The 27,187-nt window shown below is 33.6% G+C and overlaps 1 protein-coding gene and 1 long non-coding RNA gene across 8 annotated transcripts in view; one reads left to right on the forward strand and one right to left on the reverse strand.

The window, feature by feature from the left end:
- The window catches only part of STAG1 (STAG1 cohesin complex component), a 384,901-nt gene that overhangs the window by 37,436 nt on the left and 320,278 nt on the right, over nucleotides 1–27,187 (reverse strand). For all 7 annotated transcript variants that reach the window (XM_056793658.1, XM_056793654.1, XM_056793655.1 and 4 more), the window contains 2 exons: nucleotides 25,702–25,789; nucleotides 3,168–3,248 (listed from right to left, as the gene is read on the reverse strand). In XM_056793658.1, the coding sequence (XP_056649636.1) occupies nucleotides 3,168–3,248; nucleotides 25,702–25,789 (169 nt within the window). The remainder of the gene's footprint in view (nucleotides 1–3,167; nucleotides 3,249–25,701; nucleotides 25,790–27,187) is intronic.
- Nucleotides 3,108–27,187, forward strand: part of LOC103096077 (uncharacterized) — a 65,405-nt gene continuing 41,325 nt past the window's right edge. Inside the window, exon 1 of the long non-coding RNA XR_008911148.1 lies at nucleotides 3,108–3,267. This is a non-coding gene — a long non-coding RNA (uncharacterized LOC103096077). The remainder of the gene's footprint in view (nucleotides 3,268–27,187) is intronic.

Here is a 27,187-nt window from a genome sequence, read left to right on the forward strand (position 1 = left end):
ACAGTGAGCAATTTTTCCAGCCTAGGCTGGCAAAAGGAAGATAGAGTAATCTTGGGCTATGGGAACTCATCTGGACAGAAGCAGTTGCATTGTAGCATTCCAGTGCTCAGAGAGAGGCTATGCCCAAGGGTGAGAGGATGCCCTAGAACCATAATGGGGGTGCTGGTCCTATAAAGGCAGCCTTCAGCTTTTCTTCTTTATGATAGAAAACATGCTTCTTCCTTTAATAATAATAATAATAGCAATTATTCCTATAAATTCTTTTCTGATTTTATGAGAACCATGATTCCAGAGAACTAATGATGAAATATGCTACCCACCTCCTGATAGAGGTACAGGACAAAGCCTTGGGGGGGGGCGGGTCACTCATGATAAGCAGACAAGCGAGTGTGACTTAGTTGAAGAACCAGCAAAGAAGACTGAGAAGGAGTGGTTAGACAGGTAGGAGAATCAGGAGTGGGTATTGCCACAAAAACCTAGAGGGAAGAAAGTATTCAGGAAGAGAAAGTGATCAACAGTGTCAAAGACACCAGAGAGGGTAAGAAGGATGAAGATTAAGAAAAGGCCATTAGATTTTTTATTTAAGAGAACACTGGCAACTTTGGAGAGAGAAGTTTCAGTGTATTGATGAGATTGTCAGAAGCCGAAATGCAGACAAGTGAGAGGAAGAAAAGTGGAAGTGATTTTAGATAGCTTTCTCAAGGTATTTTAGTCATAATAGGTAGGAGAAATATAGGAAAAGACCTAACAGGGATAATAAAATCAAGTGAGGGTTTTTGAGGAGACAAAGATATGTTTGAAGGCAGTATATGTAAGAATAGAATGAAGATAGCGAACATAAGATGATATTATGGACATTGACAGGAACGTATGGGATCAAAGGTACATGTACCTTTGGGGCTGGCCTTGGAAAGGAAAGGGGCCACCTCTTCAAGACAGGAATACAGGCTGAAATATGGGAGAAAACGTTTGAATGATATAAGTGTGGATAAAGTGCTACAGAAGGTTGACATTAAGAGAGAAGGTTTGGAACAGCCACACTGTAGACTGAATTCAGTGCTTACTAATCATGATGCAATGAAACAATGCAAATATTTCTTAAAGATGTATAGCATTTCAAACTGAAGTATACTATCTTTCACTTTCTTCATTTCTTTTTGTTTTTACTTTTCTTCCAAAAAATGACTAATAGGGAAATATATTTTACATGATTGTACATGTATAACCTACATTAGATTGCTTCCCATCTCATGAAGGGGAAAGGGGAAAAAGAGAATTTGGAACTCAAAACTTAAAAAACCGAATGTTAAAAACTGTTTTAACATGCATTTGGGGGAAAATATGTTATTGGAAGAGAGATGGAGAGCATTTAAATGACATATGGCTAGAAAAGTTGCTCAGTGATATATAAAATGTTAGTCTATGTAGCAATAAAATTGGGATGCATACATAGACTAACATTTTATTATTCATTTTTATGTTATTGTTGTCATTGTTTATACTTTTCTCAAGCTTTTATTAAAATCTAGTCCCAACTCTTTTCTAGGTTTCTTAATTCATTATTTCTTATTTCTTATTATTCTCTATTATATTTTTAAACATAATTTGTTCAACCATTCCTCAATGAATCCATTTGGCTTCTAGTTTTTTGCTATCATAAAGAGTGCCATTCCAAAAATCTTGGCATATGCAGTCTTTCTTTCTCAATACAGACCCAGGAGAGGGATCTGCATGATCAAATTGAACGTAGTTCAAAATAGTAGTCATTTCCTAAAATATATCATCAACGGGTAAACAAAACCGAACCACAAGGTAATTTGACAATATATTCAACATTCTATGCCCAGTGTTCCTCATTTCTCATCACTCTGCTGAGATGTATTTCATTATATATTCTCAAATATTGAGTTGTCTTTATAATTAATCAGATTATGAATATATAAATAGAAATCAAAACACAAATCCATGTGTGTTCTAAGGTTTTCAAAATTTAAGATGATCACAAACACTGTAAAGTTATTATTGGTTACAAGAAAATAAACTAAAAATGAAAAGTAATTGAATAGAGAAAAATAGGCAGTAGTTCAAGTCATCAATATAATGCTCTGTACTGTGAACAATCACACACTATGGAATTTAATGCAAATAATAATGCTGGCATCAAATGGAAGATCCAAGTACTATAACTGATATTATAAAGCATTGCCTTTACAAAAGAAATAAACGGTAGTCAGAATGTCTAGCAATCCATTCAATTTTCATTTATTAAAGTTAATAAAACAACAAAATTATTCTCTAGGTAGTAGGAAATGTCCAGTGATGAGAAGAAAGATTGTCTTAGTTTTTCTCAATGGAGGTAGGGGAGAGGCCAGAGAAAGATAAAGAAAAGTTTTCACTGAATGGGAAAAAATAAAATTTAATTTTAAATATTAATGGACAGAAACAGTCTAAAAATTTAAAGAAAATAGCTATAGATGACCATACTTTGTTTTTGGAAACACTTGATTAATTTTGTTTATTTTAATAGTTATTACTGAGAAATACTCATAATCCTTTTTTTAAAACTAGGTGAAATATTTATTCAGAATTTACTTTAGGATCATGGTGACCAAAAGTCAAAGTAGCAAAGAAGACTATCAAGAGATGAAAATTGTGATGAAAACAACTGCTACATGAAACTTCCACAACATTAAATAAAGGACTTTGTGCATCCCTGGACAAAATGACACGTTATAATAATTTTAAAAAGATTTCAATCACTGTTCAAATACTTGGAATTACCACATTATTAATAAGAAAAAAGAAGTAAGAACATCAAGATGTCTTTTTCTCCTGAAACAAATCTGCTGAAAAGGATTAAGTGTTAAGCTACTGATAAGAAAGAGTATATGAACTGTCTTCATTAGCTATGGACCAATGAACTATTATGATTATGAGAATGTGTTTTAGTGTTATGACACTTTAAAGTAGTTTATCTTTTTTCTTTTTGAATTTTAATGTCTAATTTGTACTGCACATTTATTATTGCACTACTAACAGTTAATGCATGGATTCTGATTTCATTTCATGGGCAACTGTCTTTGAGGAAATTCAATAGAAAAAATATGACAGGATAAAGCAAGCTTTAATTCATGAATAAACCATTGTCTAGAAAAACTCTTACTTACTTTAGAAGGAGAACCATCAGTTATTTTCACCAACTGCCATAGAATTGAGTAATGGGAACACTGAAGTGCCTGAACTACTATCTGTAACAAAAAGGAAAAAGTAAGTTTAACTGACGAAAACAAAGCAAGAATAATTTAAATTGATACAATATTAGAACTGTATTATGTTCCTTTATTATCTAGTTAAATAACTAAAAATCCTAGTAATAAATTACAATTAAATCAATGACATTATCATAAAGGACATTTGGCTAAAATGAGAAATCAGATTTTTCTAAAGTCTAATCATTGGAATGAAAATCATTAACACTGTACTTTAAATACATTAATATTGTTAGCCAAAGAAACAGTTACCCCATTTGTGAAGTGGCAAATATTCTGAACTATAATTATCTTTTGAATGCTTATGCTCTACTAGTAGAAATGTAACATGAGCATAATATTTAAAACTTGATGATTATCAGAGTCACAGTTTGGTAAGACTGGACTACATTATTTCCTTCTTATAGCTTACAAGGAAGTAAATAAACCACAAAACAGAGTGCAGGTGTACCTTATTTTATTGTGCTATGCAGATATTGCATTTTTTACAAATTGAAGGTTTGTGGAAAATCTTGAGTTAAGGATGTCTATCAGCATGATTTTTCTAACAACCTGTGCTCACATCATGTCTCTGTCACATTTTGGTGATTCTTGCAATTCTTAAAACTTTCCCATTATCATTATATGTGTTATGTTGATCTATGATCAGTGATATTTGATGTGATTACTATTGTAATTATTTTGGGATGCCATGAAACATGCCCAAATAAGATGGTGAACTTGATTGATAAATGTTGGTGATGTGTTCTGACAGTTCCACCAGAGAGCCATTCCTTGACCTCTCTCCCTCTCTTCAGTCCTCCCTATCCCAAGATACAAAAACACTGAATCAGACCAATTAACAACCCCCTAAGATCATCTCCAAATGCACATGTGAGTCAATTGATCCAGCAAATTTCATTGTTGTTTTGTTTTTTAAAATTGCCACACCCACCCCAACCTTTAGCAACCACTACCCTGATCAATCAAGACTGAGGCAAGATTCTTACCAGCAAAAATATTATGATTCCCTCAAGGCTCAGATGATGGTTAGCAGTAAGAAATTTTTATTTTTCCTCCTCCAACTCATTTTATTTTATCTTTAAAATTAAGTTTATTTATTTATTTAATTTATAATATTTTCCTATGGTTACATGATTCACATTCTTTCCCTCCCCTCCTCCCAGCCCCTTCCATAGTCAACGTGCAATTCCACTGGGTTTTACATGCGTCACTGACCAAGACCAATTTCCATATTATTAATATTTGCATTAGGGTGATCACATAGCGTCTACATTCCCAATCATATCCCCATCGACTCATGTGACCAAGCAGTTGTAATATAACATTTTAAAATTAAGGTATATGCATGTTTTTAGATAATGCAATATATACTTAATAGATGGACCATATAGTGTACACACAATTTTCATATGCACTAGGAAATAAAAAAATTAATGGCTTGACTTTATTTTGATATTTATTATATTGAGATGATATGGAACCAAACCTGCAATATCTCTGAGGTATGCCTTTATAGAAAAGCAAGTAGATACTTAATATAGCACTAAAATATTTGTTCATTTCTCAGAAAAAATCTTTTAAACCAGTCATAATAAGTGTAATATTGTTGAAAAGAACAATGGATTACTTATTATTCTCGTAACTTGTTTACCTCTATACATTTGCTTGTGCTATTATTTCTATCACTGGTATATTCACAGCTGAGGGAATTCTACCCAACCTTTAAAATTTAATTAAACACTACTTTCTACATTATCCTTTTCCTGATCTGTTGGATAATGATTTCCTTCCCATCTAACTTCACATAGCATTTTGCTTGTAACTTCCAAGCAGTTTTACACATGTATGTATACAGGATTTTTCTTTTTTTGGCGTTACCTCCCTGCTAGAATTTAGGCTCCAGAAAGCCAGAGGCTTTGGCTTAGCTGAGTTTTCCATCTCCCTAGGGATAAGCACAATGCTCTACACACAGAAGGTGCTTATTAGTAAATGTGTGGTGACTGACCAAGAATCAAGAGATCTATTATACCTGTTAAGCAGCATGTCACAGTCTAACACTTCACTGTCCCCTACTTTTTTTTACCTGTGTTCTTAGTTCCTAACTCTGTTACAAACTTCATGAAACATGGAAACAAAAATTATATTTTATAAAGATACAGTGCTTTTTCATGTTTTGTACTCCATCTCCATTGATCTGCTCAAATGAATTATCTAAAGAACACCTATGCTTTTCTTGCTTTAACTTCTTTAACTTAAAAGATTTGTTGATGGCTATGAACACATCAAAGTAGGGGAATGAACAGTGCACACTCATTGAATATTATCTTAGATTTAGTGGTGAAAAAAGGACAGTTGTTCAAAATCAGTATTCTTTAGGCTGTAAAAAATAAATAAAAAATAGAGCACAACACATGACATCTGGAGTGCACTATAATGAGACTTTAAAGAAATTTCAAGCCTTTTATTATAGCAAACAAAAGAAAAAGCATTGGTGCATGTGATGATTTCAGCAAAACAACAAAATAACCAACCAGAAACTTGTTAATTTTGATATTATGCCCCAAGTAATAAAACTGTGATAGTGACATTATAACTTGTAAGCTAGATCATAAATTCAATCTGCTAAATGAATCACATTGAGCATAACCTAAGACAAGGCCAGACTTCTTGAGGAACTAGATAATGTTGCTTTAGCATAACCCAATGTAAAATAGGGTATAATAGACACAACAAAATTTCTCAATGATCCATGTTCAAATTTAGTCAGTGGATTCCTAAAATTTTCAAACCTTTAAACCAAACATTTATCTTAAATGAAAAGGCAGAGATTTCTCAAGATGAAATATCCCATATTAGTAGCGGTTGTTTCAAAACAAGACTTAATTACTATGGTTCTGAGATACATGATAAAATAGCAGCAAGTGACTTTTCTAATGAACTGCTTAATTTCACTGTAGAGGGACAATATTGTTTCAAGTATGTTCATTAGCTAATAAATAATCTCCACAAAGACTTACATAGTTAAGGAGAAGAAATCAATTTAAAATGGTTATTTTACTAGGAATTTCATATTAAGTTTTATATCAGTCAAACATTCAAAAAATCCTAGGGTACTGAAGGGCAATCTTCATTGCTTTTGAAACTAAACTATGAAATTTGGAATATTGTCCTATTTAAAGCCTAATTTTAAAACTTTTTTATCTGTAAAAAAAAGATAGCAATCTAGCACTCAAAGAATTATTGACAACCTTAGTCTTAATATCACTTTTTCTTGCATTTTGATGCAATTCTCTTAGTGCATGTCATTTACTCATTAAAGGCCTTTTGCCTCATGAAAACCTTGTTCAGATCTTCAGAACAATCAAGCAGAAAGACATCTCTTGGTGAAAAAGCATTGAAAGTGCTTTTAATGTTTTAAATGCAATAAAACTATGTGGAAATTCTGGTACCAGAGAAAAGAATTGAACCTAAAAAATTGCAATTTGGAGGAAGTTGTGTTGTCAATTTGTGGTTGGTTTTTATGACTTTGAAAATGTTTCTAAGAAGTTACTGCAACATAAAGTTTTAACCAATTAATATGAAACAGCACTATTAGGTGTTAATTAATGACTACAATCTAGTAACTCAGTTTCTTTTGTAAGTGCAAGAAAAGAAAATAAGATAATTAGATTTAAAATAATCTGTAAAACCTTTGGATATTTAGATGCTGAAGTGAATATCTTTGAAAAGAAAATGTAGAATTCTAATATCAGTGAAATGCTTCCAAATGCCATTGCTTCCAAAAAGAAGACTTAATGATAAAAAAGAATTTCAGATTGAATATCTGTAGATAGCTTTTAAAAAGATGAATTATTTAAAATGAACACTGTTATTAAAATAAACAAAAGCAATTACAGTGATCCCTCACCGATCGTGAGTTACGTTCCAGAGACCTCTATGTGAAAATCTGCAAAGTAGTGCCATTACATTTATTTTGTTATTTATGTATATTTTAAGGCTTTATAAATCCTTTCCACTTTTTAAAAACCCTTACCTTCCGTCTTAGAATCAATACTGTGTATTGGTTTCAAGGCAGAAGAGTGGTAAGGGTTAGGCAATGGGGGTTAAGTGACTTGCCCAGGGTCACACAGCTAGGAAGTGTCTGAGGCCACATTTGAACCCAGGACCTCCCATCTCTAGGCCTGTCTCTCAATCCACTGAGCTACCCACCTCCCCCACCCCTACCCTAATCTATAGTCACTGAACCAATCAACACCCAGGATACAAAACACAGCACTGTGGTTGGTAGCCTTTCATTCCATCAGCCAGTAGTGTGCCATGATAAGTATAACTCGGTGATATACATATATTAAAAAACCCTTGATACAGTGAAGCCACAATAAGTGAACCATGATATAGTGAGGGACAAACTGTACATAAATTCTAAGTAGGGAAACAGAACTGGTTAAATGTTTTAATGTTTATAACAATCATCTGATGAAGATTACTGTGTGAAGAGGGTGAGTGGGGAGGCTTGGGAGGCATCATGGTATAATAGAGCTGGTATCTGAGTCAAAAAGACCTGTGTTCAAGTCTCATTTCTGTAACATACTGGCTATCTGACTGTGAAAAAATCACTTAGTCTCTTGTGGCTCTAAGAAATACTATTAAGACCATAATTTGAAGAAAAAGTGCCAACATGCCTTGGTAGAGTTTCCTTATTCAGGAGTTCCTTACATCAATACAATGAAAGGTCTACACTTTGCGAGCGCGTGCACACACACACAGAGTATTTTTATAAATGGGAGGGGTAGGTGTTTAGATATTTGATTTCATTCATATTGTGAAATCATGGTGTGCAGAGTTATGAAAACTCAGGAAGGATAGATTCTCCAGTAACAGAGGGTAAGTGCTACAGAGAGAAGAAAGAATGAGCAATGAGAAAATACCACCAGATTTAGAAATTAAGAAATTATCATAACTATGAAGAAACTAGTTTCAGCTAAGTGATGAGGCTATTCTGATGAGGCACTCATCAGCTATGTGACTATAGGCAAATCATTTAAAGTCTCTGGGAGTCAGTTTCCCAATATGTAAAATAAGAGGGTAGCCTACATACGTCAGTGGGAGGACCTCTATCTAATGGTACCTTCTAGTTGTAGATCAGTAATTCCATGCTATCAACTGTTATTCAGAAAAACATAGAGACATAAAACAGTTTGCTTGTGAAGCTAAAGCATATAGTACACTTAAGGTCATTAGGTGGCACAATGGAAAGTGCTGGCTCTGGAGTCAGAAAGATCTGAGTTCAAATCTAGCCATAGACACATAGCTTTGTGACCCTAGGCAAGTCACTTCACCCTGTCTGCCTAGTTTCCTTATTTGTAAAATGAGCTGAAGAGGGAAATGGCAATTCAATCCAATATCTTTGCCAAGAAAACCCAAAATAGGGCTACTAAAAGTTAGATGTGACTAACATCCATGCATTTTAAAACATGTAGCACATTAGGACTAAATACCGCCATTAGAGAATAGACTCCATATTAGAGTTATAGAGGGTAAGGGAGGAAACCAATGGTCAAAATTGTACTAGAGAATAGTGAGGCTTAGAATAGTGAGCTGCAAGGTGGTCTCAAAGAAAATGAAATGCTTAAGCTAGAATACCAGCAATGACAAAGTAAATACAGTGTTAAGTACAGATGTACAGGCAGCCAAGATGAGACCAAACAGTTTATATATGTTTTGCATGACATTAAAAACTGTATCCTTTATGTGTTACTTACTTTCCATGGGGAAACTTTAAGCCTTCTTTGTAACACTTGGTAACCTAACTTTATCAGAAAGTAAGAACCTCTATGCCTTGGAGAATAGAGATTAAAATACATTAGCATATGAAGTATAATATAAAAGAGGTAACCCAATTATGAACATATCATTTGGCAAAAGTAAAAGTCATGACAGGTCAACAGGCCTAAGACTACTAGTCCTAGCTTTGTTCGAAATGTATGCTTTTGGAGTGTTTATTCTTATTGCAAAATTTTTTTCTATCAAATTTTGACTGTAACTTAATTTTATGATGTACTTTGAAGAGTAAATTTACATAAATCCACGAAAAGATTATCTATATGACAAATAGATTTTTTGAATCCTAAAAACTATACATGTGAAGATGGGAATTGCAATTTCTATATTAACAAAATGAACAAACCATTATTTTTGTGGCATCTCATTCATGCTATGGGGACCAATTCTCTGGGACTACGCCCCTGGGGCAAGCTTCTAGACAAGTGGTTCTCAACTTTTCAATTTGTAGCAATGAGAATACATAATGCATATCAGGTATTTACATTCCGAATCATAACTGTAGCAAAATTGCAGTTTTGAAGTAGTCGCCAAAATAATTTTTTTGTTTGGGGTCATTGCAACATGAGGAACTGTATTGTGGGGTCACAGCATTAGAAAGGTTGAGAACCACTGTTCTAGACAGTTAAAACCATGTTATATGACAGCATAATCATTCCAAGTAGTCACATTAAATAGTAAAAGAAATGGCCCTTGACTTCAAGAAATTTAAAATTAATTGGAAAGACAGAATGTATTTACTTGACAAGTTAAGCATATAAGACATACAAGCATATAAGACAATTACATTAAGAGATGCCACAAAACAAAATATGATTAAAACAGTAGAGTTTTATAAAAACAATATGATCCTAGAAATTATTTTCACACTCTTTAGTAAACAGAATAGATTTACAAAGAAATCTTTCTGTAATAACCTAGCAAAATTTAGATATTGGGGGGAAAGAACTGTATTAATGGTATCATTTCTTTTATCCTGGCTCCTCACAAATGCATTTCTATGTTGCTTTTTTTCATGGGTAGTTAGGGTGTTTAGACAGATTTTATCTTGCTTGGAGTATCTGAATGAGAAGGGGAAGATAAAGAGGAATAAAGAGCTAAAAGTGCATTGATACTTAATTGATGGTATAACAAAAGAAATACCAAGGGGCTAATTTACTCTTTTAAACACAATAAAAACACAGGGATAGATTTTAATTATTTTTCATTATGGAAAGTGGTTATTATATAGACCATAGATAACAGTATAATAACAATAATAATGATTATATAAAAATGATACCATGGTCTACAAATTGCTTTTACATACATTAGCTTAGAAATTATAATAAAATGAATCAATCTACTTAAATATAATTATAAAAACAAAGTGCTGGAGTAAAAAAAAATTCTTTTAATTATTTATTGGACTGAAATGTCTTAATGGACCAATTAAAGAGGAAAGATCCAGTTTTTTGCTTGTGATAACATTTAATGTAATAAGATTTTAAATCTTGTAAATTAATTTTGAAACTCTCTACCATGATCCTTACATATTTTCAGGTCTTAGAACTTCACTACTTACTGGAATAATGCTTCACCTCTTCACTTGATACTAACTTAGAATCAACATTCAACAAGAACAACAGTGTAGTCATAAAACTGACCTTACTATTACCTATGAAATGTACCACTTCTTTAATTAGAAATTCTTGGAGTTTCCATATCTGACCCTGACAACCTTATTTTACAAAACCTCAAATTTACCCTTGTCTGTGAGAACTTGCCTTCAAGAAACCCTCTGACTAACCTGTGTCCCAAATTTCCCTGTTTTTTTAAAAAATATATTATTTCCAGGTTCCCCAGACTTAATTTTTTATTCAGTTCCCCCCCCCCCCCCCCCAGTTCTAAAGTCCTACAGAGGGCTAAGTACCCTTTTTGTCTTCTCGTATCTAGGCCTCTTCCAGATAATTCTAGGCTCTGGCTACATCCTCTTTTCCAAATCTCTATGCAAACAGTCAACTGTTCCTCCTTGATTATACACCCTAAGGTATAACTATAACTTTAATTAAGATCTTTTAGTTTGGAAGAAATTCCCATTATTGCTATCTTTCTCAAGATAGGGTTCCCAGAGCTCCCAGCATGGTGGCTTTGTGTGGTGGCCATATGAGCATTGGCTTCCTTGTCCCGATTAAAACCGTGTTCTATTATAACTACTTTGGTAGTTCTGTGTTTTTCCATGTTGACAACCCCAGTCTCCCTAGTTTTTTAAAAAATCTCCTCTGAAGCTCTACCCTTCCTAAAACTATTTTTAGATCTCTGAAAATTCACACTCTTCATTACCTTCCTGGGCTTCTTGTTCTCACTTTACTTGCTTCCTCTAACTGTGACTTAACAGGTAGCTGTTTTGCCCCTTTCCCTATTGCTCCTACTTACCAAACTATAGCTTTAAATTTACCCCTACCATCCACTTTCTTTGCTTCTATTCACAAGCTGCTAAAGGTAGCTACAGGACGTTTCACAACTATGCTGATAGATACAATACAAACTAAAGTTGTACAAGTGCCAGCAAAGCAGGCCTTTTCTTTCCTAATTTATTCTCTATCTTATTTCCTATGAAGCTTCTCCTTTTTTTCTCCCCTTTTAATTCTCTTATACACCTTATCTTTTACTTTACTGAGAAAATTAAAACCACTTGAAAATTATATCCTTCCTCTTCTATTCTATTCATCTCAAAAAACCTCAACAGACTCTCCTACTGTTTCTACCATTACTATAATCACCCCTGACAAAGAGGTGGCTCTTCTCTTTGCTAAGACAAAAACCTCTACATGGGAACTTTAAATTTATATTCTTGGGTAGTTCAGTGGATTGAGGGCCAGGCCTTGAGATGGGAGGTCCTAGGTTCCAATCTGGCCTCAGACACTTCCTAGCTGTGTGACCCTAGGCAAGTCACTTAACCCCCACTGCCTAGTCCTTACCACTCTTCTGCCTTGGAATATACCCAATATCCAGCATTGATTCCAAGGTGGAAAGTAAAGGTTTTTAAAAAATAAAAAAGAAGACTATATTCTTAATCATTACCACCCCTCTCTAGAATCTTAAACCTTTTCCTATCAAGTAATGCTTTGAAACACCCATATCCTTTAAAAACCTTCAACAGATTATATAATCTTCATAAGCTGTTTTCCACTAAAACACTTCTCCTTTTTCTCATCCAAATTCCTTGAAGATGGTCTTAATATTTATTACTAAGCCTTTTCTTTCATTCTACAATCCCATGAAATCAGAATTTTGAACAAATCCCTAAAATGAGATTGTTCTCCTCAAAGTTACTATTGATTTCTCAATTGTCAAATTTTATGATCTATTTTCATGTGGGTGAACCTATGGCATGTGTGCAAAAGGGGTATCCTCCCCTCCCCCTTTCCATGCCCCTGAGGACATTTCTCACATGACCTGCCCTTCTACCCCAGCAGTCCAGTGGGAATGCTTCCTCCCTGCCCTTTCTGGGTTGTGGTGGGGGTTCATATGCACCACGAGGGATGCAATTTGGGCATTCAATCTCTAAAAGGTTCACCATCACTGCTCTATTCTGTGTCATCACCATTTTTCTTAAACCCTCAGTACTAGCCACAGTGTAGATGTATAATAGATGTTAATGGGCTGACTATGCTACCTTCTGGGATATTCTTTCCTCTCTGACTTTTTTTTTGGACATTATACTTTTCAGGTTGACCTTTATTTTTTTTTAAATAAATTCAGTTTAATTTTCAGTTCCAAATTATTTCTCTTTCCTTTCTCAGTCACCAATAAGGAAAGAAAAACAAAACCTGTTTCAGACCAGAAACTAATGCAAAATAAGTTCTGGCATAACTATATGCAAAAAAAAAAAAAAGAACATAATCCTTCAGCATGATTTCTCAGGAGTCTGATGAAACTGTGGTTGGTCATTGTGTTGATCAGTTATTAAGTCTTTCAGAGTTGATTATTTAAAAAATATTACTATTTTATTCTCTTAGTTCTGTTAACTTCATTTTACATAAGTTCTTATAGTCTTCTCAAGTTTTTCTGAAACCATCATTTTAATAATTTTTAATAGTACAATATATTTCATTACATTCAAAGACCAGAACTTGGGGTTGCCCTAATTGATATGCACCATTCCCTCATTTTCTAATTCTTTGTCACCACAAAAAAGAGTTGGAATTAATATTTTTATAGATATAGGTCTTTCCTATTTCTTTGATCTCTTTAAATTTTATAATGATTTTTTTAGGAATAGTTTCAGAGTTTCTCACAAAGGATAGTCTAGTCCACAGTTACACTAACATTTCATTAGTATATACATGTTTATCCATAGCCTGTCCAGCACTTATTTTCCTTTTTCTGTCATCTTCGCCAATCTGAAGGATTGAAATAATATTATTTTAATTTACATTTCTCTAATTATCAGTGATTTAGACAAATTTTTCATATATTTATTGATGGCTTGGATTTTTTCTTAAGAAAACAGCCAATTCATATCCATTGACCATTTATGAACGGGGAGGTAGCTTAAAAAAATTTTTTTTAAACCAGTTCCTTATATATAAATGAAATAAGACCTTTATCAAAGAAACTTACAGCAAAGTTCCTTTTTTTGACTCTTGCTTTTCTCCTAATTCCATATACATTTTGGGGGGGGTACAAAGACTTAAAATTAAGTATAATCAAAATTATCCATTTTATCTCCTTTATTTATTGTTAATGAATTCTTCCCCTTCATAGATCTGATATGTAATTTCTTCCATTCCCCATTAATTTGTTTATAATGTTACCTCTTATGTTTACTTCATGAACCGAATTGGAGCTTTTCTTGATATATGGTGTGAGTTGTTGGTCTATATGTACTTTCTGCCAGACTACCTTTCAAATTTCCCCAACAATTTTTGTTAAATAATATGCTCTTATGCAAATTTTCTATGCTAAGACGCTTCTAAATATTGGTTACCTTATCTATCTCACTGAACAACCTCTCTATTTTGTACCTGGTACCAAAATCATTTGATGATTATGGCTTGGTAGTAGTTTGAGATCTGATATTACTAAGCTTCTTCCTTCCCTTTTTTTCCCACTGATTCCTTTGAAATTCCTTCTATTCCTCCAGATTAAATGTTACTAATTGTTCTAGTGCCAGAATTTCTTCAGTATGGTCCTGTGAATACATTAACTGAAATAGCAGTATAAAATTTTTTCTTTTTTAAAAAATTTCCTCTAATGATAATTTTATTAAGAAATTTAATTTCAGCAATTAAGTAATTACACATTAAGTGTTACTACAAAGAAAAGGAACAACACAGTCTCTACCCTAAAATAGTTTGCATTCTAACGGGAAAAGAAAAATGTTATTTAAGTTAAATTTCAACTTATACAGTTGTAATTATAAGCCATTATTCACAAAAACTCAATTCCTTGATATACTAAAAAAATTAAACAATGCTTTTGCTTAAAAGCTTTTTCTTAAAGTCTATAAATTAGGCACATACAGGAATTCATGAGAAAGAAAATAAATAGGAAATAATGCTTTTTAAAATCTTTTCATGTTAAACCATTTTCTTTCATTTATTCAATATATAAAATATGTCTTTCATGTTTCCATTTTTCAGTTTTCAGGCAGTAACAGTCAAAATTTTAAAATCTGTAGCTGTGTTCTCTTGGTTATACTCAATTCAATGTTCATTATCCCATGTAGTTTTTTCCAAATTAAAAATTAGCCTGCTCATCATTTCTTATGGTGCAGTAGTATTCCATCACAATCATAACACACAATCTAATGAGTCAATCCTCAAATGATGGGCATCACCCCTTGATTTACAATTCTTTGCCAGAACAATGAGCTACTATAAATATTTTGAAACAAATAGGTTCTTTTCCAACTCCCTTTATCTTCAGAAACAGTTTCAGGAATGGCATTGCTGGGTCTAAGATTATATATAGTTTTATAACTCTCTGGGTATAATTCCAAATTTCTTTCCAAAATAATTGGATCAGATCATAGCTTCATCAACATTTTGTCAGTATCACTATTTTTCCACATGTCCTCCAACATTTATCATTTTGCCCCACTGAGTGTGAGACAATATCTCATAATCATTTTGGTTTGCATTTCTCTAATCAGTAGTGATTTGGACATTTTTTCATATAACTATAGCTTTGATTTCTTCATTTGAAAATTATTTGCTCATAATTTTTTGCCCTTTTATCAACTGGGCAATGGCTTTTATTCTCATAAATTTGACAAAGACTCTTATGTATTTTAGATATGAGACCTTTACTGGGAAAGCTGCCTATACAATCCACCCGCCCCACCCCCAATTTTCTGCTTTCCTTCAAAACTTGGCAACATTTGCTTTATTTATATAAAAACGTTTCAATTTAATGTACTTAAAATTACTCATTAAAAAAAATTAAAACCCTTCCCCATTGTCTTAAACTCAATACTTGGTATTAAAATGAATATAACTGTACTGTAAACTCAATACAACCAAGGCAGAAGAGTGGTAAGGGCTAGGCAGTAAGGGTTAAGTGATTTGCTCAGGTTCATAAAGCTAGTAACTTAGGTCTGATTTGAACACAGGATCTCCCATATCTAGGCCTGCCTTTTAATGCACTGAGTCACTTACCTATTCCCTAAAATGATACAATTTCCATCTCACAAGGCTTTCTATCTCTTAGTGATTCATAAATTCCTTTCCTATCCATAAATCTGATGATATTCCCTGTTCTTCTAATTACTTATGATATCTCCTTTTATGTTTGGATCATGAACCCATTTTGATCTTCTCTTTAGTGAATTGTTTAAGACAGTGATGGTGAATCTATGGCATGGATGCCAAAGATGGAATGCAGAGTGCCCTCTGTGGGCAAGAGGCTGGTAAGGAACCCCCAAGTTCATTGCTAGAAAGGCAGAGGGGGACTCAGGTGGGGCTGCTCCCCAACCCTTCTCCACATGTGCCTAAGGACATTTCTCCCATTAATCACCCCCTCTGCTGAGCAGCCCAATGGGGGCGTTTTCTCCTTCCCCTGTGAGGGTTAACAGTGGGAGCAGGGCATGCCCAACCCTCCATCTGTAAAAGGTTCGCCATCATTGTTATAAGATATCGGTCTATACCTAGTTTCTGCCAATAACTCTCCAGGTGTTCCAACAATTTTAACACATAATGATTTCTTATCTCCCAAACCTGGTACTATGCTTTTGTCAAATACAAAGTTACTATAATCTTTTACTATTTGTTGTATGTCCTGTTTCACTGATCCATCTTTCCATTTCTTAGATATTACTAGATAGTTTTGATAATTACTCCTTTATAATACAATTCAAAATAGAATGCTGCTATACCACCTTCCTTTATATTTCTTTTATTAATTCTTTTAATATTCTTGATATTTTGTTCTTCTAAATGAATTTTGTTCCTATTTTTTGTAGTTCAATAAAATAATGTTTTGGTAGTCTAACAAGTATGTCTTTGAATAAATAGACTAGGGAGGACTGTTATTTTAATTATATTGGCTCTGCCCATTCATAAACAATATTTCTCCAATTATTTAGAACTGATTTTTATCTATGTAAAGTGTTTTAGAATTATGTTCATGTAGTTCCTGGGTTTGTTTTGACAGGTATACTCCCATATATTTTATTCTATCTGTGGTTATTTTAAATGGAGTCTCTTCTTCTATCTTTTCTTGCAGGACTTTGTTAGTAATATATACAAATGCAGATAATTTATGTAGATTTATTTTATATCCTGCTACTCTGCTAAAATTATTGATCATTTCAACTAACTTTTTATTTGAATATCTAGGAATTTTCATATATACCATCATGTTGTCTTCAACTAGAGATAGCTTTGCAATCTCTTTGCCTATTTTGATTCCTTTGATTTCTTTTTTCCCCTTATTGCTATTATCAGCATTTCTAATAATATGTGAAACAATACTGGTGATAATGGGTCTCCTTGTTTCATTACTGAACTTTCTGGGAAGGTTTCTAATTTCTCCCTGTTACAAATAATATTTGCTGATGGGTTTGGGTAGATGCTTTGTATCATTTTACAAACTCCATTTATACCTTTGCTCTCTAGTATTTTTTACTAAGACCAAATATTGTAATTTGGCAATTTTTTTGCATCTGTTAAATGTAATTGCATCTTTCTTAAAATTACTTGTTATTAATATAATCAATTATGTTGACAGTATTCCTTATAGTAAACTATTCCTTATTCTTGGTGTAAATTCTAATTGGTCACGTGTAATCTTTGTGATATATTCATGTCTCCAAGGTAATAATTTATTTAGGATTTTTAGATTCATATCCATTAATGAAATTGGCCTTTAATTTCCTTTCTGCTTTAGTTCTTCTGGGTTTAGATTTCAGCACTGTTTTACAAAAGGAGTTTGGTAAAACTCTTTCTTTATTTGTTATTTCAAATAATTTATTTAATATTGGAAATAGTTGATCTTGTTTTAATTTGCATTTCTCTAATCAATAATAATTTGCAACATTTTTTATGACTAGGGAGAGATTAATTTCATTCTCTGAGACCTGCCTGTTCATATCATTTGATCATTTTTCAACTGCAGAATGCTTTGTATTCTTATAAATTTGACTTAGTTCTTCATGTTTTTGAGAAGTGAGGCTTTTGTCAGAGATACTTGCTACTAACTCCCTCCAAATTTGTTATTTCACTTCTAATTTGGGTTACATTGATTTTGTTTGTACAAAACCATTTTAATTTAATACAATCGAAATTATCCATTTCATTTTTTAATGTTCTCTGTGTATTGTTTGGTCATAAATTCTTCCCTTATCCAATAGTCTGACAGAAAAATGTTTCCATGTTCCTCTAATTTGTTTATGGTGTCACTCTTTATTTCATACTTTTAAGTTATGTGAGTTTATTTTGTATACTGATAATTTTTTGGTCGATAACCCCTTATTTCTTGATATGTACTTCCTGGTAAGTATCCTTCCCTTTTCTTATTCCTTTGTCCTCTTTTCTCTTAATCTATCCCTCCTTCTCTTAGTCTCATAAGGGGACTCTTAGTCTCTCCCTTATTTGATGATCTTCCCCTCCCGATTCTCTGAATGTTAAGAAGACTTTTACCACTCTAGGTGTATATGCGATTCTCTCTTTAACCTAGATCTGCTAAAAGTAGGGTTCTAGTACTACTGGCCCTCAATTACTGGCCCTTTTCCCTTTCTCTGGGACAATTCAATTCTCTTTTAGATGAGATAATTGTTTCATTTTACCTCTTACCCCTCTACTTTATTATTTTAGCTCATTCCGTTGTATTTAACTCAAGTCTATCTACACATGTTCTTTCAAAGAACCCAGGTAATGATGTCATTCTTACAGGTTATAGATGGAATTTTCTGATAGGAAAGTTAAATAATTTGACCTTTTGGGTCACTTAAAATTGGTTTTTCATATTTACTTTCTTATGTTTTTTACAGATCAAATTTTCTAGTGAGTTGTGTCCCCCCCCCCCCCCCCCATAACGGAAACTCCTTTAGTTCATTAAATATTCATTTTTTCTCCCTTGTATAAGTATGCTCACCTTTTCTGGGTATGTTATTCTTGGTTTTAAATCTGGTTCCTTTTCTCTTTGAAATACTGTATTGCATCTGTTTTTTTTAATGTTGAACCTGAATAAGTTTTGTTATTTTGACTGCAGCTCCATAGTATAAAAAATTTTTTTTTGTTGTTGTTGATTGTAGTATTCTCTCCTTAATCTGAGAGCTACAGTACTTAGCAATGATGTTCCTATGCATTTTCATTTTGGGGTATCTTTGGAATAGTAATTGGTGAATTCTTTTCATTTATGTTTTATCCTCTAGTTCCAAAATTTCTGGGCAGTTTTCCTTGATAATTTCTTGGAGTGGAGTATTGTATCTAAGCTCTTTAAAAAAAAAAATCATAACTTTCTAGTAGCCTGACAGTTTTTATATTGTCTCTCCTTAATTTATTTTCTCAACAGTTTTTTTTTTGGTGAAAAGATGTTTCACATTCGTTTCTATTATTTCATTCTTTTGATTTTGGTTTATTATTTACTGTTGCTTGAGGAGCATCATTAACTACTCCATGTGCAATTCTAGTTTTTAATAAATCCCCCCCCTCATGAGTTTCTAGATTTCTTTTTCCATTTGGATGTTCTTTCTTTCATAATTTTCTTGAATTGCTTTTATTTTGTTTTCTATTTTTTTCTCAGCCTAATTTAAAAAAAATGCTTTCCCAAAGTTCTTTTTAAGCTTGTAACCATTTATTGTTTTCCTTTGCTGTTAAGTAGGTGTTTTTACTTTATCATATTCTGAGTTTTAACCCTGGTCCTGTCTCCAAAACAGCTATTAATAATATAGCCTTTTCTCCTTTGCTTACTCATTTTTTTTTTAAATTTTAGCAGCCTAGCCAATAGATTTAGTTATTAAATTTATCTTAGAGTCTCAGAGCATAGAGGTTGGTGTCTCAAGGTTTTTTCAGTTTGTTATTTCTTATGGACTATTTAATTCTTTCAATTTCTATTATCCAGGGTCAAGTGTAATTCCTCGACCTCCAGCTCAAGCCCCACCCAGTCTGTTGTTAATGTCAGGTGCTTCAACCAGAGTCCCCTAGCAGTTCTGCCCATGGAAACAAAGAGCTCACTTCCCTATGCTGACAGGAAGGGACTCCACTCTCCTGAAAATGCCCACAGCTGACAGGGGCCCTAGTTCCTCAGCAACCAGTTACCTGTGTGTGTGTGTGTGCTTCTTCCTCATTCTTCCTCTCTTGATGCTGCAGGTTGGGATAGATACAATAGGTGTCTCCTCTGTGCTCTTGGGCCCCTGAAGTCCTTCCCAGATCAGTGGCTGAGGCTGTAGTCCACATAGGCATTCCCAGGATATGCTGCCTATTGATGTTATCTGCCACTGGAAGGTAAGCTCCCAGGTCCAGAAGACAAGAGAGGCCATAGATCCTGCCCCAGGGGTTTGGGATATGTCAACTCTATGGTAATAACTCCAGTGGGAGTGGTCATTCCCAAGCTATGGATGAATAGGTATCTTTGGAGGTGAGACTACAGATAGTACAACTGCTCCCAGGGCCCATAGCCTGCTGACTCCAGTATGCAAGCTCCTGGAGTTAGCATATAAGGTAAGGTTGCAGGTTCTGCCCCAGGGCTCGTTGACTATTGATTTTGTGTTGTTTGCAATTGGGTAATTATGGTCAGGGAGGTCAGAGACCTTCCTTCCCAGGCATCTTTGGCTGTTCAGCTTCCACTGTTTTGGCTGTTTTTAGCTAAGATTCTGTGGAATTATTTTTATTGTTTGTGGGGGGTATTGGGAGAAAGGAAGTTTCATACCCTACTCTGACATCTTCCCATATTTTAATTTTTATACTGATTTGACCTATCCACAAGCAATTAATATTTTTCAACTTGTTTGGATCTGCCTTTATTTGTGTCAAGTGTTTGGTTATTTTGGTCATACAGATCTGGCATGTTGTGGCAGGTAGATTCTTAATTTTGTACTGTCCATTATTAATTGTATTAATGGAATTTATCTCTTTCTGTTAGATTTTTTTGTCCATATGCAGGAATAAGGATGATTCTTGTAGGTTTATGCCCCACAACCCTACTTTGGTTCATTTTTTGGATTAAGTTTCTCTCCACTTCAGTCTTGGTATTATTGGAGAGGCTTCTATTTATCCCTATTACAGATGTTTGTTCTTGGTTTTAAATAGATACTACTTATTTTAAGAAAAGCTCTATTTATCTCTATGCTTAACAGGACATATTTAACCAAAAGATTTTCCAACATCTATTTTGTTAATGTTCTGGTCAATTATGTTTATAGCTTTCCTAATACTGAACAAGCCCTGAATTCCTAGTATAAATCTATTCCCCTTGCTAATATTAAACTAAAAATTTTTGTACTGATATCATTAGGAAAATTAAGCTATAGTTATCTTTCTCTACTCTGATTCACCTTGGTTTAGGGTATCAAGACCATATTTTTATACTGAAAGAATTTGTAATATTTTTTTTTTAGTAATATGGGCTTATTTAAGAATTGGTTCCTATCCTGTTCATCTAGGAACTTTACATAAAAAAATAAACCCATTTCATTTAGATAGTTATTAAGTGATTCTATTAAACCAAGATTTAAGATATGATGTGATTGTAATTATGATACATAAATATTTTGGTTCTTTTTTATGGTCTTAACTTTTTTATGAATTCTTGTTGCACTTGTGTCCAATTTACCTGCCATGTTGTTCTCCTGGTCAGTTCCCTGTTCTGAAGATCTACAGATCTCTCTATCTTCCTAGGCTTGCTTCTGAGGTAGAAAAATGACTCATATTATGATTATTTCTTGTTTTCCTGATTACAAGATTACTGTGGAGGTGGCATATTACACAAGTTGGATAAAAATGCCTCCTCTTTACCATCTTTTTTTTGTCTTTTAAATATTTCTTGGAATTCATTATTCCTTGGTTACATTATTTCCCTCCTTCCCCTCCACCCACTCTTCCCACAGCCAACACGCAATTTCATTGGGTATTACATGTGTCCTTGATCAGAACCCATTTCCATGTTGTTGTTTACACTAGGATGTTCATTTAGTCGACATCCCCAACAATATGCCTTTGACCCATGTATTCAAGCAGTTGTTTTTCTTTGGTGTTTTTACTCCCACAGCGTTTCCTCTGGATGTGGATAGTAGTTTTTCTCATAGGTTCCTCCGAATTGTTCAGGATCATTGCCACTAATGGAGAAGTCCATTACATTCAATTGTACCACAGTGTATCAGTTTCTGTGTACAATGTTTTCCTGGCTATGCTCTTCTCACTCTGCATCAATTCGTGGAGGTTGTTCCAGTCCCCATGGAATTCCTCTACTTTATTATTCCTTTGAGCACAATAATATTCCATCACCAACATATAACACAATTTGTTCAGCCTTTCCCCAATTGAAGGGCATCCCCTCATTTTCCAATTTTTGGCCACCACAAAGAGCGCAGATATAAATATTCCTGTACAAGTCTTTTTCCTTATCTCTTTGGGGTACAAAACCAGCAGTGCTATGGCTGGATCAAAGGGCACAGTCTTTTATCGCCCTTTGGGCATAGTTCCAAATTGCCCTCCAGAATGGTGGGATCAATTCACAACCCCACCTGCAATGCATTAAATGTCCCAACATTGCCACATCCCTTCCAGCATTCATTACTTTCCTTTGCTGACATGTTAGCCAATCTGCTAGGTGTGAGGTGATACCTCAGAGTTGTTTTGATTTGCATTTCTCTGATTATAAGAGATTTAGAGCACTTTTTCCTGTGCTTATTAATAGTTTTGATTTCTTTGGCTGAGAACTGCCTGTTCATGTCCTTTGCCCATTTGTCAATTGGAGAATGGCTTGATTTTTTGTACAATTGATTTAGCTCTTTATAAATTTGAGTAATTAGACCTTTGTCAGACGTTTTTGTAATGAAGATTGTTTCCCAATATGTTGCTTCCCTTCTAATTTTGGATGCATTAGTTTTGTTTGTACAAAAACTTTTTAAGTTGATGTAATCAAAATTATTGATTTTACATTTTGTGATTTTTTCTAGCTCTTTCTTGGTTTTAAAGTCTTTCCTTTCTCAAAGATCTGACAAGTATACTATTTTGTGCTCACCTAATTTGTTTATACTTTCCTTCTTTATATTCAGGTCATTCACCATTCTGAGTTTATCTTGGTGTAGGGTGTGAGGTGTTGATCCAAACCTAATCTCTCCCATACTGTCTTCCAATTTTCCCAGCAGTTTTTATCAAAAAGTGGGTTTTGGTACCCAAAACTGGGATCTTTGGGTTTATCATAGACTGTCCTATTGAAGTCATTTACCCCAAGTCTATTCCACTGATCCTCCTTTCTGTCTCTTAGCCAGTACCAAATTGTTTTGATGACCACTGCTTTATAGTATAGTTTGAGATCTGGGACTGCAAATCCTCCTTCCTTTGCAGTTTTTTTCATGATTTCGCTGGATATCCTTGATCTTTTGTTCTTTCAAATGAACTTTGTTATGTTTTTTTCTAATTCTGGAAAGAAGTTTTTTGGTAGTTCAGTGGGTATGGCACTAAATAAGTAAATTAATTTGGGGAGGATTGTCATTTTTATTATGTTAGCTCGTCCCACCCATAAGCAACCAATGTTTTTCCTATTGTTTAGATCTAGTTTTAATTGTGTGGAGAGTATTTTGTAGTTGTGTTCATATAGTTCCTGTGTTTGTCTCGGCAGATAGATTCCTAAGTATTTTATATTGTCTAGGGTGATTTTAAATGGAATTTCTCCAATTCTTGCTGCTGAGATGGATTGGAGATGTATAGAAATGCTGATGACTTATGTGGGTTCATTTTGTATCCTGCAACTTTGCTAAAGTTGTTGATTATTTCGACTAGCTTTTTGGTTGATTCTCTAGGATTCTTTAAGTATAACCATCATATCATCTGCAAAGAGTGAGAGCTTGGTTTCCTCATTGCCAATCCTCTTTATCATCTTGACTCTTCCTACCCACCCCAATCTTTCTAGTCACTTTTTCTCCATCTCCTTTGTTGCTTTATCATCTGTATCATGTCCTTAACTATTTTTGCTAAGGCTCTGTCATAGGCCTTTTTATTCTTCTATAAACTCTTTCTCTTATCAGCTCCTATAAATTTTACTAACACTATGCAGATGGTTTCCAGACTTCTATAACCAACCCCAATTTCTCCCCCATCTTCTAGTCTCCAATCATGAATTATCTACTGGATATTTAAAACTAGATGTTTGATGGACATTTTAAAATTAACACATGCAAAACTATCTCATTATCTTTGCTCAAAAACTTATTTATGCTGAAGACACCATCCTCCTATGCTCTAAAGTTTTCAACCATGTCATTATATTAGATTTGTTGCTCTCCCTTACTATACATATTCAACCAACTGCGGAAAGTCTCTTGCCACTTCAAGCAACAACTATATGTTGTTGCCAAATTAATTTTCTGTAAACACAGGTCTAATCACACAGCCCCTTTACTCAATCAATTCTAGTGGCTTCTTATTGCTTCCAGAAAAAAGTATGACTCTTTCTGTTTAGTTTTTAAAGCCATAAACTGGTCCTAACCTATATTTATGTCCTCACTGGGCATTACTTCCCTATTAATACTCTACGATGTAGCCAAAGTGCTCTTCATCCATTTCTCATCTCAATGACCACTTTTTATGTTAAGCCTTTCCTGATCATCTGTACTGTTAGTCAAATAGTCAACAAGCATTTAGTAATGGTTAACAATGTGCCAGGCTCCTCACTATCTGTTGGGAATACAAAGAGATGCAAAAACAGATTTGGCATCAAGCAGCTAATTTTAATGGAGAGATAATTTGCAAACTTCTAAGTACATACAAGATATAAACTGGTAATAGAAGATAGTACCAGAGGGAAACTGTGGAAGGTCTCTTATACAAGGTGGTATTTAAAATGAGTCATGAAGATTAGGAAGCCAGAAGGTGAAGAAGACAGCACTCTAGGCATAGGAGACAACGAACTGAAAGGCACAAAATCTGGAGTTGGACTACTAAATACCAGGAAGCGTAAGAAGCCTAGTGCTGCTGGATCACAGAATAAATGGAAAGGAGAAAGTATAAGGAGAATGGAAAGGTAGGAAGGGATCAGGGTGGGCAAGGTTTTAAAATTCAAACAGATGACTTTATATTTTAACTCCTACAGTTCACTGAATACTAATGAATGGGTTGACAGAGGATTGACATGGTTAGAATTGTGGTAAATGGTAAATCCATTTGGTAGCTGAGTGAAGGACAGATTGGATAAAGGAGAGTCTTGAGACAGGAAGAACAATCAGAAGCCTTATATAGTAATTCAGTCATGAGATGAGGGGAAACTGCTATGTTGGTGGCTATTTGAATAAAGAGAAGCAAGCATTGGAAAGAGATTTTGAGAAGATAGCATGGATAGGACCTGGCAACATAATGAATACGTGATATGAGAGAATGTGAGGAGTTGCAGATGAGATTTAGGTTGTGAACATTTAGGTAATCATGAGAATGGTAGAACCCTTAACAATGACGGAACATGGAACCAAGAGGAACATTGCTCTGCTAAAGGCATGACTTTTTACAAATGAGAACCCTGGACATATGGGTTCTACAGTTTGGTGCAAAAAAGTAATGACTCACACTAGTGCTTCTTAGGACTTTATGCTGCTTAAGAAAATGATGCAAATTTAACACATAATGAAACCATTTTATTTTATTTATTTTTTATGCCCCTTCTTTTTTGATTGCCAATTATATATAATTGAATTCACATGTGTTATATTCACATAAAATGAGGTCATACTATACTCTTAATTTTTAACAAAAGCTACCAGGATTATAAAATTATAGTCTAAGCATAACATTATTAAATTGTATCAGTTTCTGGTATTCTTTTATCTTATACTTACCCGAGATATTAAATCATAAAGATGTGTTTAAAAGATTAATTAATTTTGTTGATTGCCCATGATATTCCTATGAGAGTCAAATAGTTTAGTATATCAATGTATAACATTTCTAACCTGTTCTGGCATAGCTCCATGCTCAATTCCAGTCCTCAGTAATCTGTAGCAGTTACCAAATAGATCCCATTTTGTAAGATCATGAGCACTAAAACAAAAAAAAGTTAAGGGAAGAAGGTTAACTTTATTCTTGGAGGAAAAGTTAAATTAAAAATTGTTTGCATTCTAATGGATGGCTGAATATAATTTGTTCTGCAAAGATGAAAAATCTTTTGGCAAAGGAAATTCTTAATATTTAAGTTAAAATGATCAAAATGTTTACAAATTTAGTAATTTAACTTGGTATCCAGAAGTAATCAAAGATAAAGGAAGGACTCATATGTCAAAAAATATTTATAGCAGCTCTTTTTTAGGGGGGAGAATACTAGAAACTAAGCAGATGCCCACTAATTGGAGAATATCTGAACAAATCATACTACATGAATATAATGGATTTTTATTGTCTTGTAAGAAATGGTAAATGGGTTGGTTTCAGAGAAAATTGGAAAGACTTGAATTAACTAATGTGAAATGAAGTAAGCAGCATCAGGAGAATGGTTAAACAATGTAAAAAATGAACAATTTTTGAAAAATTTAAGAACTTTAATCAGCACAATGATTAATCATAATTTCAGAGAATTAATAAGGAAGTATTTTATTCAAATCTTGACAGAGAAATGATAGATGCAAGATAAAGAACGAAACATTTTTGGAAGGGGCAAATGTGGGATCATGTTTTGTTTGACTATAAATATTTGTCACAAAGACCTTCTTTCATTTCTAGTTCATTTAATATGTGGAAACTTTATGGTTGAGACTTATCTTAGTTCTTCAGAAAACATTTCACCATAATTTTACAGTAACTAAAAATTATAATTTGAAACTGACATTTATTAGATAGTTTGAACTTTTGGTTTTTTCAATTTAAATCTAGCTTTTAGGTCCTGATGCTTTCCAGAATTAATGACTTATATGAAATAAAATTAAAAGCAAAACAAAATTTCTACTACTCTACCCAAACAACAACCACACACACACACAAAAAAAAACAAAAATAAATCTTAAAAAAAATAAAGATAAAGAACTGAAGCTCAAAGAGGTTACTGAATTGTTCAGTACACTGTTGGTAAAGGCTGGGATTCTAACCCAGATTTTCTGTCTCCAAACCCAGTACTGATTCTATTATGCATTGGTTGTTTAGATTTGCCAAACCATTGTCATTTCCATCACTGCCTACAAACCCAAACCATATTCTTAAAAATGTTAGGTTTGTTGGTTGAAAAATGCTGAATATTGACTCAATTTTTATAACAAAATTGAATTCTGAAAGTTATTTTGTAGAATTGACTGGATTTAGTGCTAGAAAAGATCTTATAAATTAGTCTAATCCTCTCAGTTTTATACCCAAGGAAACTAAACTGTGAAGATTTAAGGTTATGTGTCCAGTGAACTTCATCTTCCCTAAATGAAATTTAAGTTAAAACTATGAGTAAGATGGATGAATAAA

Source organism: Monodelphis domestica, chromosome 4 (genome assembly GCF_027887165.1).
Source record: "Monodelphis domestica isolate mMonDom1 chromosome 4, mMonDom1.pri, whole genome shotgun sequence".
Lineage (NCBI taxonomy): Eukaryota > Metazoa > Chordata > Mammalia > Didelphimorphia > Didelphidae > Monodelphis > Monodelphis domestica.